The sequence below is a fragment of the Trachurus trachurus genome (assembly GCF_905171665.1).
Source record: "Trachurus trachurus genome assembly, chromosome: 22".
Classification (NCBI taxonomy): Eukaryota; Metazoa; Chordata; class Actinopteri; order Carangiformes; family Carangidae; genus Trachurus; species Trachurus trachurus.
The window spans coordinates 2,440,840-2,453,862 of NC_139907.1; the positions used below are offsets into that span (position 1 = coordinate 2,440,840).

General features: G+C 42.3%; 1 protein-coding gene across 1 annotated transcript in view; it reads right to left on the reverse strand.

Annotated features, from left to right (window-relative positions):
* npas3 (neuronal PAS domain protein 3) overlaps positions 1-13,023 on the reverse strand; it is a gene marked incomplete at both ends in the record, with an annotated part of 345,031 nt that overhangs the window by 200,965 nt on the left and 131,043 nt on the right. Inside the window, one exon of the mRNA XM_083998776.1 lies at positions 11,881-12,125. Coding sequence (XP_083854902.1) covers positions 11,881-12,125 — 245 coding nt within the window. The remainder of the gene's footprint in view (positions 1-11,880; positions 12,126-13,023) is intronic.

Genomic DNA, 13,023 nt, shown 5'->3' on the forward strand with positions numbered 1-13,023 from the left:
ATTACACCTTGAACCCGACAAAATGCATCTCAAATCCCTGTAAACAAAAATCCTTAATGCTCCTCCAAACAAACCACTAACTTCCTCTAAGTACTGTATGATCAGCTGGTTCCCTGAAGTCATCTCCTCCCTCTGTGACGGCTCTGACAACACCTGGAGCTGCTCTAAACAACCTCCTGCAGCCACTAAACACACATGAAGATAAAAGCCTCTTGAACAAAACCTCCTGGAAACCCTGAAATCAACACTTGCTGGTCCTGAGACGATCTGAAAATGTTCTCAACAGTTCCTTTAACGGCGAGAACAAACCTCTGGATCCTCCTCTGTAGGTGTGTTACTTAACTTTCGAATTAGAAACTGTGAACATGCGGAAAAAAGTGTAGTTTTGTTTGATAAAAGACAAAGTGACAGTTCACATTTGGGATAGTTCAACATTTTTGGCAAAAAGGCCCATTGCCATAATCCCTATAGTCATAGCAGTAGGTTCGTTACCTTTAATTATTGGTGCAAGCTATTTTTAGAAGGCAACGCGCATCAGTGGTTTTGCATGAATTTCCCTCTAAAACAACTCTGTCTGGTAACGTTGTGTTATTATCTCATAGCGTGGTGAATGTGCAGCTCACAACTTGTCCACCAGAGCGTTGTGGAGTTGTTGGATTGTGTATTTGATGAGTTTGATGAGGGAAACCAAGAAATCCCATAATAAGCCTCCGTAGCGTAGCTCTGAGCAGCTCACGGCTCTGCTCCGCCGTTCTAAAAATAGCTTGCACCGACAATTAAAGGTAACGAACCTACTGCTATGACTATAGGGATTATGGCAATGGGCCAATTTGACAAAATGTTGAACTATCCCTTTAAGTGACATGATTGTTTGGTAAAAGACCAACAAATATCACCATAACAGTTTGAAAAAAAAGCAAAAATGAACAGTAATCAAATCTATGAACGTGTTTTGTTGACGTCAGTGAAAGAAAACGTGAATTTTATTTATTTTGTGCAAGTCTAAAGTGACTCACAGATGTTATAGACAAAAAAACTAAACAAACAAACCCTGTGAAACGAGCGACAACAACTCAAAGTGCCTGTTTGTGACCAATCTTCCCAAACTGAGTCCATCACAGAGCTCAGACTGCTGCTGCTGCTGCTTCGGCCTCATCGCCACGGAAATAACAGTCATCACCACGTACACAACCGGCCTGGACGGACCCGTCACCCGTCGCACTCCTCCACTGCAATCACACAACTCAGCTGTGATGACAAAATGTGCGTCGCCGCTCGGAGGGAGAAACAAAAACATGTCATTTCACATGCAAACCTGCAGAGAGGGAGAACACGGTGCATCGCTCTCTCTGTCATTACAACTACACAGTGTTGGACGACAACTACTACACTTCCCGGAGCGGTTTTGTGTTTGCCGACAAAATAAATAAACAGATAGAAAGAGAGAGAGGAGGAGGGGGGTGAAAGGTGTTTGAGTAATTGTTTCCATGGTGATTATTTTCTCCCTCCTTGCTGTGTGAGTGTGTGACAAGACAGCGTGCAGGACAAGAAGAGAGACGAAGGAGAAAAATGTATATTTAAAAAAAAAAAAAACGAATGCCAGCAGCCACGTCGTCGGCAGCCGAAAGCAATTTCCTCGTCTAAATTTAGTTATGCAAAGCCTATGGGCATCATCAGCATTTTGTAATTAGTTTTATAATTACTGCTGTTTCCCTCTCCCTCTGTCGCTCCGCTTTTTTTTCTCCTTTACACTGAAACCGGGGGAATCACAACATCTCACACATCTCGCAGCTGGCTGGAATTACTCTGCGTTTATTAAGTGCGAGCATGCGCGGCGAGAGGTTGTTGGTGGTTTTTGTTTTAGCCGGCGGTGTAGGTAGCGTTTCTTTCTGGAGGGGGAGTTGGGGGTTGGGGATGATGACAGCAAACCAAACGCCACGAGGAGCTGAAGCGACGTCTGACAAGTTCATTATGTTGAAGCAGCAGCAGAAGGTTTAAGATGAGATGTGGAGCAAAAGGCTGGAAAGGCTCCAACTGGCAATTATCACCCTGTGTGTACATGTTGTGGTCCATGTAATTGAGCGTTCTGTGTTTCATACATTATGCTTTGGTTCAGTCCAGTGGTGTAGTCTAATGTTTTGTAGTGGGTATAGGCTACTGCTTTTTAGGTGGGTAAACTGTTCAGTTCATACTTCACTGGTGGTTCTCAAAATGTTTTACATCAAGGAACACAAAACTGACACAAATTAGACCACAGACGCCCATTGGACAATATTTTGAAGCAAACACCAGAAATGCACAAACAATCAATGTACGTTTAAATTAGGCGTACATTTACGTACATTTACGGCGTTACAAGATTATAGAGAAATTTCAGAAAAAAGTGGTGCAATTTCTCAAAAAAAGTTGAAACATTTCTAGAAAAAAGTGGTAAAATCCCCCCCCCCCCCCCAAAAAAAAAAAGTAAAAAGGTTTTTAAAAAATTGAGAAAAAACTGGTAAAATTTCTAGAAAAAGCGAAAAAGTGGTAAGATTTCGCAAAAAATTTTCGAAAATTTTTCTCTCAAATTAAAGGGGCCAAACAATAAAACAAAAAAATTGAGAAGAAACTGGTAAAATTTCTCAAAAAAATCTAGGAAAAGTGGTAACATTTCTAAAAAAAAAAAAAAAAAAAAAAGCTAAACAATAATTAAAAAGGCGATTTCAAGAAAAAGTTGGGGACGCCCTTGAACCCTGTCAACCCTTCCACTTTGAGAACCACTGACATAGTTAGATAATTTTGCATTTATGCATTTACAGTGGGTATACTGAGTATCACATAAACTACACCACTGGTTCAGTCCCACTGTGCACGGCTCTAAGAGGAGTTGTAGTCGTTGTTGTTGTTGTTGTTGTTGTTGTTGTCGTCAGACGTCAGTGTGAGGAGCATCCTGCTGTTAAGTGAGGACTAACCTGAGTCTAACAGCTGGCGGTTGCCGTGCAGATGGAGACGACAGACTGGGAGCTCTGATCCGTCCACACAGATCTGCATCAACTCACCGAGACTCAAGTGGTTCTATACCGTGCTTTTATTTTGAAAACGAGACAGTAGTAACGACAGGTTGGTGTCAGCCAATCAGAAGAGTGGAGGAGGCTATGAACCTCTCCTCTGATTGGCTGACTGTTTTCTAAAGTGATCCAATAAATAAAAGAGCAGATTTCAGAATAAAACACTCAGAGAAAACAAACAAATCCTGCAAGTTGTTGGATGGTGGGTTCAGGTGGAGGGGGCGGGGCTTTGTTGTGACATCACAAAGTGACAGGAAGTCCCGACGGCTGGTTTTAAGGTGTTTAACCCTTTAGCGATCTGAGCTTATTTTGGCTGTTTTTGACTACTTTTGATTTTTCCTTTATATACATGACATGAGGAAATGTTTAACATGCCAATGCTTGGTATCTTTTCTATTTTTCCAGCACAACTTCATCTATATGATATATTCTTTTTTTTTTCACTTTTGCCTACTTTATTAACACATTTGGCCCAAAAATACACAGAAATAAAAAAATCTGGTGTATTCATCACGTTGAGTAGTATCAGCTGATTAAAATGCCAAAAAAAATACGAATGTTGTTGTACAATCGAATTAAAAGTATCATATCTTTGGTTTTACGTGATAAAAAACCATCTACCTTTATACTGTATGGAGCTTTAACACAAACATCTACCTTTATTCTGAAGGAGCTTTAATACAAACATCTACCTTTATTCTGAAGGAGCTTTAATACAAACATCTACCTTTATACTGTATGGAGCTTTAACACAAACATCTACCTTTATTCTGAAGGAGCTTTAATACAAACATCTACCTTTATTCTGAAGGAGCTTTAATACAAACATCTACCTTTATACTGTATGGAGCTTTAACACAAACATCTACCTTTATACTGTATGTAGCTTTAATACAAACATCTACCTTTATTCTGAAGGAGCTTTAATACAAACATCTACCTTTATACTGTATGGAGCTTTAACACAAACATCTACCTTTATACTGTATGTAGCTTTAACACAAACATCTACCTTTATACTGTATGGAGCTTTAACACAAACATCTACCTTTATACTGTATGTAGCTTTAATACAAACATCTACCTTTATTCTGAAGGAGCTTTAATACAAACATCTACCTTTATACTGTATGGAGCTTTAATACAAACATCTACCTTTATACTGTATGGAGCTGTATGGGCCGGGCCAGGCTTGGGGGGGTGGGGTGTGCGTGGTGGGAGGGGTCTGTGTGTGTGTGTGTGTGCGGTGTGTGTTTATGTGTATTGGGGGTCAGTGTGTTCTCAGTATAATGGAGGAAGCCATTAGCCCGGCAGCAGCCGCATCATAAACCCGTCAGCTGCTACAAAGAGACGAGACGGATCATAACCAGACACGACTCCTGCTGCTCCTCTCTCCTCCTCTCCCCCCTCTCCCTCCCCCTCCTCCCCCTCTCTCTCTGTTAGCCTCTGTCTCTCTAATTGACTGTCTCGTTTATTCCTCTCTCCTTCTCTCCGTCTGCTCTTTATCCTCTCATTTCTCTATTCACTCTCCTCCTCTCTCTCTCTCTCTCTGTCGCTGAGCAGGAGGTTGATTCTCTACAAAGCTGCAGTTTATCTGAGTGTGTGTGTGTGTGTGTGTGTGTGTGTGTGTGTGTGTGTGTGTGTGTGTGTGTGTGTGTGTGTGTGTGTGTATGTGTGTGTGTGTGTGTGTGTGTGTGTGTATGTGTGTATGTGAACACGAGGGTCTGAGTGACATCACAGGAAACTACAGCTGATGCTTCACAACACAACGTCTGACGTAGACTACATTTAATATACAACAGCTACTGTACAGTTACACCTGCTCCTTTAGTTACAGTTACACCCCCTCCTCCTTCCCACACAGAAAGAACCTATAGGTTTGAATATATGAGACATAAAATTGGCCGTTTTCATATATATGCATATATGCTAATATAAATGGTGCATATATGCACAGATAAACTGCACATATATACAGTATACATATATATTCTATATATCCTCAGTTTATCTTTGCATATATGCACCATATATATTAGCATATACTGTATGCATATATATGAAAACGGCCAATTTTATGTACTGTATGTCACATATATTCAAACCTATATTAAAACCTATAGGTTCTTTCTGTGTGGGTTTAGGTACAATTACTCCTGCTCCTCCTTACAGTTATACTTATTCCTTTAGTTATAGTTACACCTCCTTCTCCTACAGTTAGTTACACCTCCCCCTTTAGTTACAGTTACACCTCCTATAGTTACAGATACACATCCTACAGTTACACTCACTTCTCTGTTACAGTTACCACTGCTCCTTAGTTACAGTTACACCTCCTCCTACAGTTACACCTGCTTCTCATCTACACCTGCTCCTACAGTTACAGTTACAGTCCTCCTCCTCCTCTCACCACGGTTGGTCTCTAATGTTATTTTGTACATTGTCCCTGATACAAATAAACCTATTAAACTAAACTAAACTAAGCCCCTACCAGACATATCAATATCTGATCCCCTTGTTAATTTGTTATTTCTAATGAAACATTGTTTATAAAAAGTCAAATTTCTTCAACACAAAGTTTTTTAATTAATTTCCTTCTGGACAACGTTTAGTTTTTCTGTCCTCAGACCTTTTGAACCTTTGACTCCGACTGCAGCCTCGTCCTGATGAGCTCAGACTAATTATAGATTCTATAAGACGCTGAGACACATCAGATATGCGGCTGGTGATCTGCTGAGCCGCCGCCTCACGGGAGGAACCCAAACGCACCACCACAACAACAACATATGCCATAGTTAAATGTTCTTTTTTCTCCTTAATGAACAGATTCACACTGCAGCAGCAGCAGCAGCCACTCGTCCACACTGCAAAAACTCAACATATTTCCAAGAATATTTGTCTTATTTCTTGTCAAAATGTCTCATTTCTAGTCAAAACTAATAACTTAAAACCACTTAAAATAAGACTCATCACCTAAAAATTAACTTGTTTTTAGATCATTTTCACTTGAAATAAGTAGAAAAATCTACCACTATCAGATTTTTCTACTTATTTCAAGCGAAAATATGCTTTAAAGAAGTAAAAAGTGTATAAAAACAATCAAATTTTTATGCAACGAGTCTTATTTTAGGTAGAATTAGATCTGTTTTGACTAGAAATGACATATTGCTAGAAATAAGACAAATATTCTTGGTACGATTTGGAGTTTTTGCAGTGTAGTTGCAGTTACAGCAACTTCCTGTCAAACTAAATGTGACGAGGCTTTTAATCTGAAGGACAAAAAGTTTGTGTCTCAGGATTTTCAGAATAAAATACCGGTAAACAACATCTGATCTTTATAATTAACTTCTTGTGGCTCCAGAGGCTGAAGCTGCTTTATGACTGTAGCTACGTCTGCACCGGCTTTACATTCACCTTCATTAATAATCATAAACTGCTTCTTATAAAGGTGACGCACGGACACACACACACACACACACACACACACACACACACACACACACACACACACACACACACACACACAGACACACACATGCTAAATTGCACCTTGTGCCTCATGAGCTGCTGCTCTGAGCCGTAAGAAAGTTTGTGGGTCTTATAAAAAATGCCATAATTTATATTTTAATAACTGGAGAGAGAGGAAATTTATACAGAATGTAAAGCATGTGTGTGTGTCTGTGTGTGTGTGTGCATGTGTGTGTTTACAAGTTGTGCGTCCTCTCAGGTGTGTAGCCTGTATACGTGTGAGTTCTTAATATGTACGTGTGTGTGTTTGTGAGTGTAAAGCCTGTGTAAAACCTGTATGTGTGTTTGTTTATGGTGAGTGTGAGGGTGGGAGAAGTCGTGTGTGTGTGTGTTTGCATGTGTGTGTGTGTGTGTCTGTGTGTGTTGGTATGTGTGCGTATGTGTGTGTGTGTGTCTTGATTGTAGACCGGCTCATGAAGTGTGGCATTTTGGTGTCTGCTGCTCTCTGCATGCATAATGAATAACCAGGTGTCGGAGGGGGTCACACACACACACACAGACGCACACACACACACACACATACCAACACATACCCCAACACACACACACACAATCCATCACACACATGCAACAGACTGTCAGACAGACACACAAAGGCTGAAACACTGTCGAACACACAGACCGTATGCACATGTGCAGCCACAAACACAAAACACTCACACACACACACACCGACCGACGTACAGTCACATGGTGAGCGGTCAGTCGTATAAACACACACACACACACACACACACACACAGAGACAGACACACACACATGCGGCCGGGTGTCAGGATGCTCCAAAGGTCAGGGTTGTTTGTGCGTCGTCCTGCAGCAGATGTGGAGACTCTCTGACAGGAAGTCAAAACCTCCAACACTAAACTGGAGAAGAGCAACTGATGGGTCAATTACTGCAAAGGTCAACAGAGGGAGGGGGGGGGGGGGGAGGGGGAGGAGGAGGAGGAAAGGGGGATGAGGGGAGGAGGAGAGAGGGGGGAGGAGGAAGACGTTAGGAGGAGGGAAGAGAGAGGAGAAGGTGAAAGTGGAGGAAGGTGACAAAGACAAAAGTCTGAGGAGGAGAGAAGTTGAGAAAAGAAGAAAGAAGTGGAGAGAAGAGGGATAAATAAAAGGAAAGAGAAAGAAACAGATGAATGTACAAGGAAGGAGGAGAGGAAGAGGAGAAAAGAGGTGTGGAAGTAAATATGAAGGAAGGAGGAGAGAATAGAGGATGGAAAAAGAAGAAAGAAGTGGAGAGAAGAGGGAGAAATAAAAGAGAAAGAGAAAAAAAACAAAAATGGATAAATGTATAAAGGAAAGATGAGAAGAAGAGGAGAGGAAGGAGAGACTAAAAGAAAAGAGTTGGGGAGGTAAATATGAAGGAAGGAGGAGAGAGAGAGAAGAGAGGATGGGGAAAGAAGGAAGGAGAGAAGAGGGATAAATAAAAAGAAGGAGGAGAGAGAGATGGGAAAAGAAGGAAGAAGTGGAGAGGAGAGGGAGAAATAAAAGGAAAGAGGAGAGAGAAAGAGAGAAAAACAGAAACAGATGAATGTGTAAAGGAGAGATGGGAAGAAGAGGAGAGAAATGAGAGACTAAAAGAAAGAAAGATGGAGGAGGGAGGAGAGATGATGGGAAAAGAAGGAAGAAGAGGAGAGGAAGGAGATACTAAAAGAAAAGAGGTGGGGAGGTGAAGATGGAGGAGGAAGGAGAGAGGGAAGATAGGATAGGAAAAGCAGAAAGGAGAGAAGAGGGAGAAATAAAAGGCAGGATGGGAGAGAAAGAGAGAAAACAGATAAGGAGGAGGAAGAGGAAGAAGTCGTCATGAGAGAAAGAAAATGAATGAAATAGGCTGAAAAACGGAGGAGAAACAAAATAAATGAGGGAATTCTCAGTGGGTCAAAGAGAGAGAGAGAGAGAGAGAGAGAGAGAGAGAGAGAGAGAGAGAGAGAGAGAGAGTCGTCAGGAGGAATACCACACACACACACACACACACACACACACACAGCATCTTCATCACTGAGCCGATGCAGAGCAGCTACGATCAATAACTCTCTGCTGTACTGAACACTCTGCTACACACACACACAGGGAGACAACACACACACACACACACACACACACAGGGAGGCAACACAAAACAGTGTAAAAGTCACACACACTCTTTTGGAGGAGGATATTCATTCATTAGACTCAGTCAATAGGAGAGAGAGAGAGACAATATGAACACACACACAGAGGGCATGTGTATTATGTACTGTGTGTGTGTGTGTGTGTGTGTCTGTGTCCATGTGTCTGTGTGTGTCTCAGTCCGTCCTCATCTTCATCATCGCTCTCCGGTTTTAAAGAGCTCTGGTTTTTAGCATCGCTGCTCTTGTTGCTATGGTTACCCGGAGTTTAACGAGAGTCCTGATTGAGGCCGACCGACCGACCGGTTTGAACCCGACTGATCGGTAGCTATTGATCAGTATCATCATCATCATCATCGGTTATTGATCATATGTAGGCCTGTGACAATAACACGTTTTGCTGGACGATATATTGTCCTACAAATTGCAGATGAGACCAAATTAACCACTAATGTAATGATAACATTTCATAATAATGCAAGTAGACTCTTTCAAATGCAATAAACTTTTTATTTCTCATGAGTATTTTTTTTTTTACCATTGTAATTGTATTGACAAGAACTTATATACGATCCTAAATAAATAAAACAAACACAAAATAATATACAACACGGGGCAGCTCTTTTGTCCAATACCTGAAGCTTCACTTTTCATTCAAACAAACTAATGTGACTGTCACAGTTGTTAGATTTCATCAATGAGACCAACATTTATCTCCTAAAAAGTATTTAACCAGTCGGCGGTAAACTTCTAAAAACCTGCTGGTCAGTTACTCGGCTCGTTTTCTCCCCCGGGATGACGACGGAGGTTGACCAGAGCTCAGCAGACCGGCCGCTGCTAACGTTAGCACATTAGCTCTGCTGCACTTCTTCAAAAACGTGGGAGTAAATCTCCTAACAGGCGGTATCTGGATAAACTGACCACAGACTGGGGATCTAAACTGTGACTTTCTCGCATGAAAACATATTAAAACTTTAAAAAGTGAGGTATTAACAGCGCTGCAGTGAGAATTAAAATAGCTTTTAGCTGCTTAGCTTTAGCTTTACCGCTAGCGCTGCCGGTTGCCACGAAATGCATTCTGGGAAACAAAGATGAGCCTGTTTGGAGGCAGAGACGAGGAAAACAAACACGTGTACACATGGCGATATATCGAGGCCGGAAAAATTATCGAGTTCATTTTTATTTATTCTTTTATTTATCGTGCGATTAATTGATTTATTGATTATCGTCCCAGGCCTAATCATATATTGATTCCATAGATCAGATCAGACTCAGGGTTCATTCAGGTGCATAGTGTGTCTGTGTTTGTGTGTGTTTGCGTCTGTCTGACAGGATGTGTTGCTGTGTTGCAGGAAATATACAACACACACACACAACGCTGCAAGCTCTGAAACAATCACACACACACACACACACAGTAATTTGGTGTGTACATTTCTGTTTAGTTCATTAAAATGCATGCGCCTCTTCAAAGAGCCGACGACAATGATGCCATCTGGTGCTGTGTGGCGCGCACACACACACACACACACACACACACACACTGAGAGACATGTGTAGAAATACCCATACACACACACACACTGTTGCACCTACACAAACATTTACTTTTATTCACACGTTTCCACAAACTGAACGACAATCTCAGAGCTCTTGGACGCATTACAGCTCCAACACACACACACACACGCAGGTAAATATCCTACACACACACACACATAAACACACATAAACACACACCAGCAGAGATGTTGAAGCAGTTTGCTTTCATCTCGGGGTCATTCCTACGAGCCCAAACGTCCCTTTTAAAAGCGAGCGCTCCTCTCCGCTCCTCTCCGGCTCTAAGTGCGTCGTCGCACAAAGGCCCATTTCAAAGGCAAATTCCACTTAGATTCACAAGTGCTGTGTGTTACTCTGCTACTCCAGGCAGAAATTCATCAAAGCTTAATGTTCCCTTCACAGAGAATCACTCAGCGCACCAGCTAGTAGCCGGCTGGATATGTATGTGTATGCATGTGTGTGTGTGTGTGTGTGTGTGTGTGTGTGTGTGTGTGTGTGTGTGTGTGTGTGTGTGTGTGTGTGTGTGTGTGTGTGTGTGTGTTTCTGCAGCTTTTCCATGTTGTTTGACAGCAGTTTAAAACCCTCCTGTTGTCCTGCTGGGTCAAGGAAGGAAGAAGGAAGGACGAAGGGAAAGATAGGAGGGAAGAAGGAAAGGAAAATGAAGGAAAGATAGAAAGAGGGAGGGAACAGATAGAGTCAAGGAAGGAAGGAAGGAAAAAAGGGAAAGAAGGAAGGAAGGAAGGAAGGAAGGACAAAGGGAAAGATGGGAGGGAAGAAGGAAGGAAAGATAGGAAGAGGGAGGGAACAGATTGGGTCAATTGGGTCAAAAAGGAAGGAAGAAGTAAGGACGAAGGGAAGGAAGGAAGGAAGGAAGGGGAAAGGGACTGTGGAAAGAAGGAAAGACAGAAGGAGGGAGGGAACAGATTTGTTCAAGTAAGGAAGAAGAAGGGAAGGAAAGAAAGATGGAGGGAGGGAACAGATTTGTTCAAGGAAGGAAGAAGGGAAAGATGGGAGGAAAGAAGGAAGGGAAAAAGGAAGGAAAAAAAGATGGAGGGAGGGAACAGATTGGGTCAATTGGGTCAAAAAGGAAGGAAAAGTAAGGACGAAGGGAAGGAAGGAAGGAAGGAAGGAAGGAAGGAAGGAAGGAAGGAAGGAAGGAAGGAAGGAAGGAAGGAAGGAAGGAAGGAAGGAAGGGAAAAAGGATTGTGGAAAGAAGGAAATGAAAAGGGAAGGAAAGAAAGATGGAGGGAGGGAACAGATTCGTTCAAGGAAGGAAGAAGGAAGGGAAAAGGGAAGGAAAGAAAGATGAAGGTATATGGAGCAGATCAGATCAATTGGATCAAAAGAGGAAAGAAGAAGAAGTGAGGATGAAGGGAAGGAAGGAAAGAAGGAAGGGAAAAAGGAAGGAAAGAAGGAAGGATGGAGGAAGTAAACAGATAAGGTCAATTTGACCCAGATGGACGACAGGAGGGTTCAATAAAGCAGAAGACGCTGAAAGTAAAATGAAACCAAAAACCAAAAACCAACTGTTTACGTCGCCCGCAGAAACAGAAACAGAAACAGGAACAAGTTTCCCATCTGAAGCAGCAGATTTTCAGAATAAAAGCCTGTCATCAAGGCGCCTTGCCGTGGCCCCTTACCTTTGACGGAGGTGTTGGGCGGCGGGCCCTCGATGCGGAGGTTCCAGGGCGGGTCTCCCTGGTTGGCGAAGTCCCTCATCTTCAGGTAGCTGATGGTGAGGCGGATGATGGACGCCTTGTCCAGCTGGCTGGTGATGGCGCCCGGCAGCGGCAGCATCTTGGCCAGCTCGTAGAACTCAAAGTTCTCTTTCCCCCGCCGCGACCGCGCCGCGTCACGTGACTTCTCCTTCCTCAGGGCCTGCAGCCTGGATGGAGGAAGAGAGAAGATCAAAACAATGACCAATCAGAGAAGAGAACAGAGTTTCATTCTGCATGAAGCCTCCTCCTCCACCAGAGCTAAAACGCGTTTGTTCAACGTCATTTCACAGGAAAACGCAGCAAAACTAAAGATGGATGAAGTCGAACGGTTCTTAGAAAATTAGTCCAAACTACGTCTCTAAAGGTGGAAGATGAAGTTTTCTAAACGGATGAGAAATAAAAACCATCTGAAGACCAAGATCCCACTGAAGCTCCTCAACAACTACAGTACAACAGATGTATTTACTTATCTACACTTTTTCAAAAACCACAAACCTGCTGAACGTTTCCACCTGACCAGACAGAAGCTGCAGATCTGATCTCAGCTCTTTATTAAAGGGACATTGTGTAACTTCTCCTGTTATCTATTCAGGAAAATCGATTATTTGGTTAAAAAGTCTGTTTTTTACACTGATGCTGCATTCACCTGCAGTCGGGCAGACGGCCGTCGCTAACAAACCAGATGTCATTTTAGTCACAGAAGTCCAGAGAAAGACGGTAAAACAATACCACATCACCATGACAACATATTGTCACGTGTATTGTTTTGCCACTTGTTTACATAGCGGCTTGTTTATGCCGTTACGTGCAGCGGCTGTCGTCCGTCTGCCGTCTGCCCAATTTCAGGTGAATGCAGCATGAAAAATACCATTGAGTTGCTTGTGATATATACAACCGCAACGCTAGATGGGAGGAATTCCTACACAGTGTCCCTTTAAACTCTCAACAACAGTTTCTCTCCCTGGAAAACACTTGCGTGATTTTTGTGTATTTTCTGACCCAATGTGTTACAGTACGTAATAAAGTGTCAGATCATACAGAAAAGGAAGAAACCAAACAATGGGA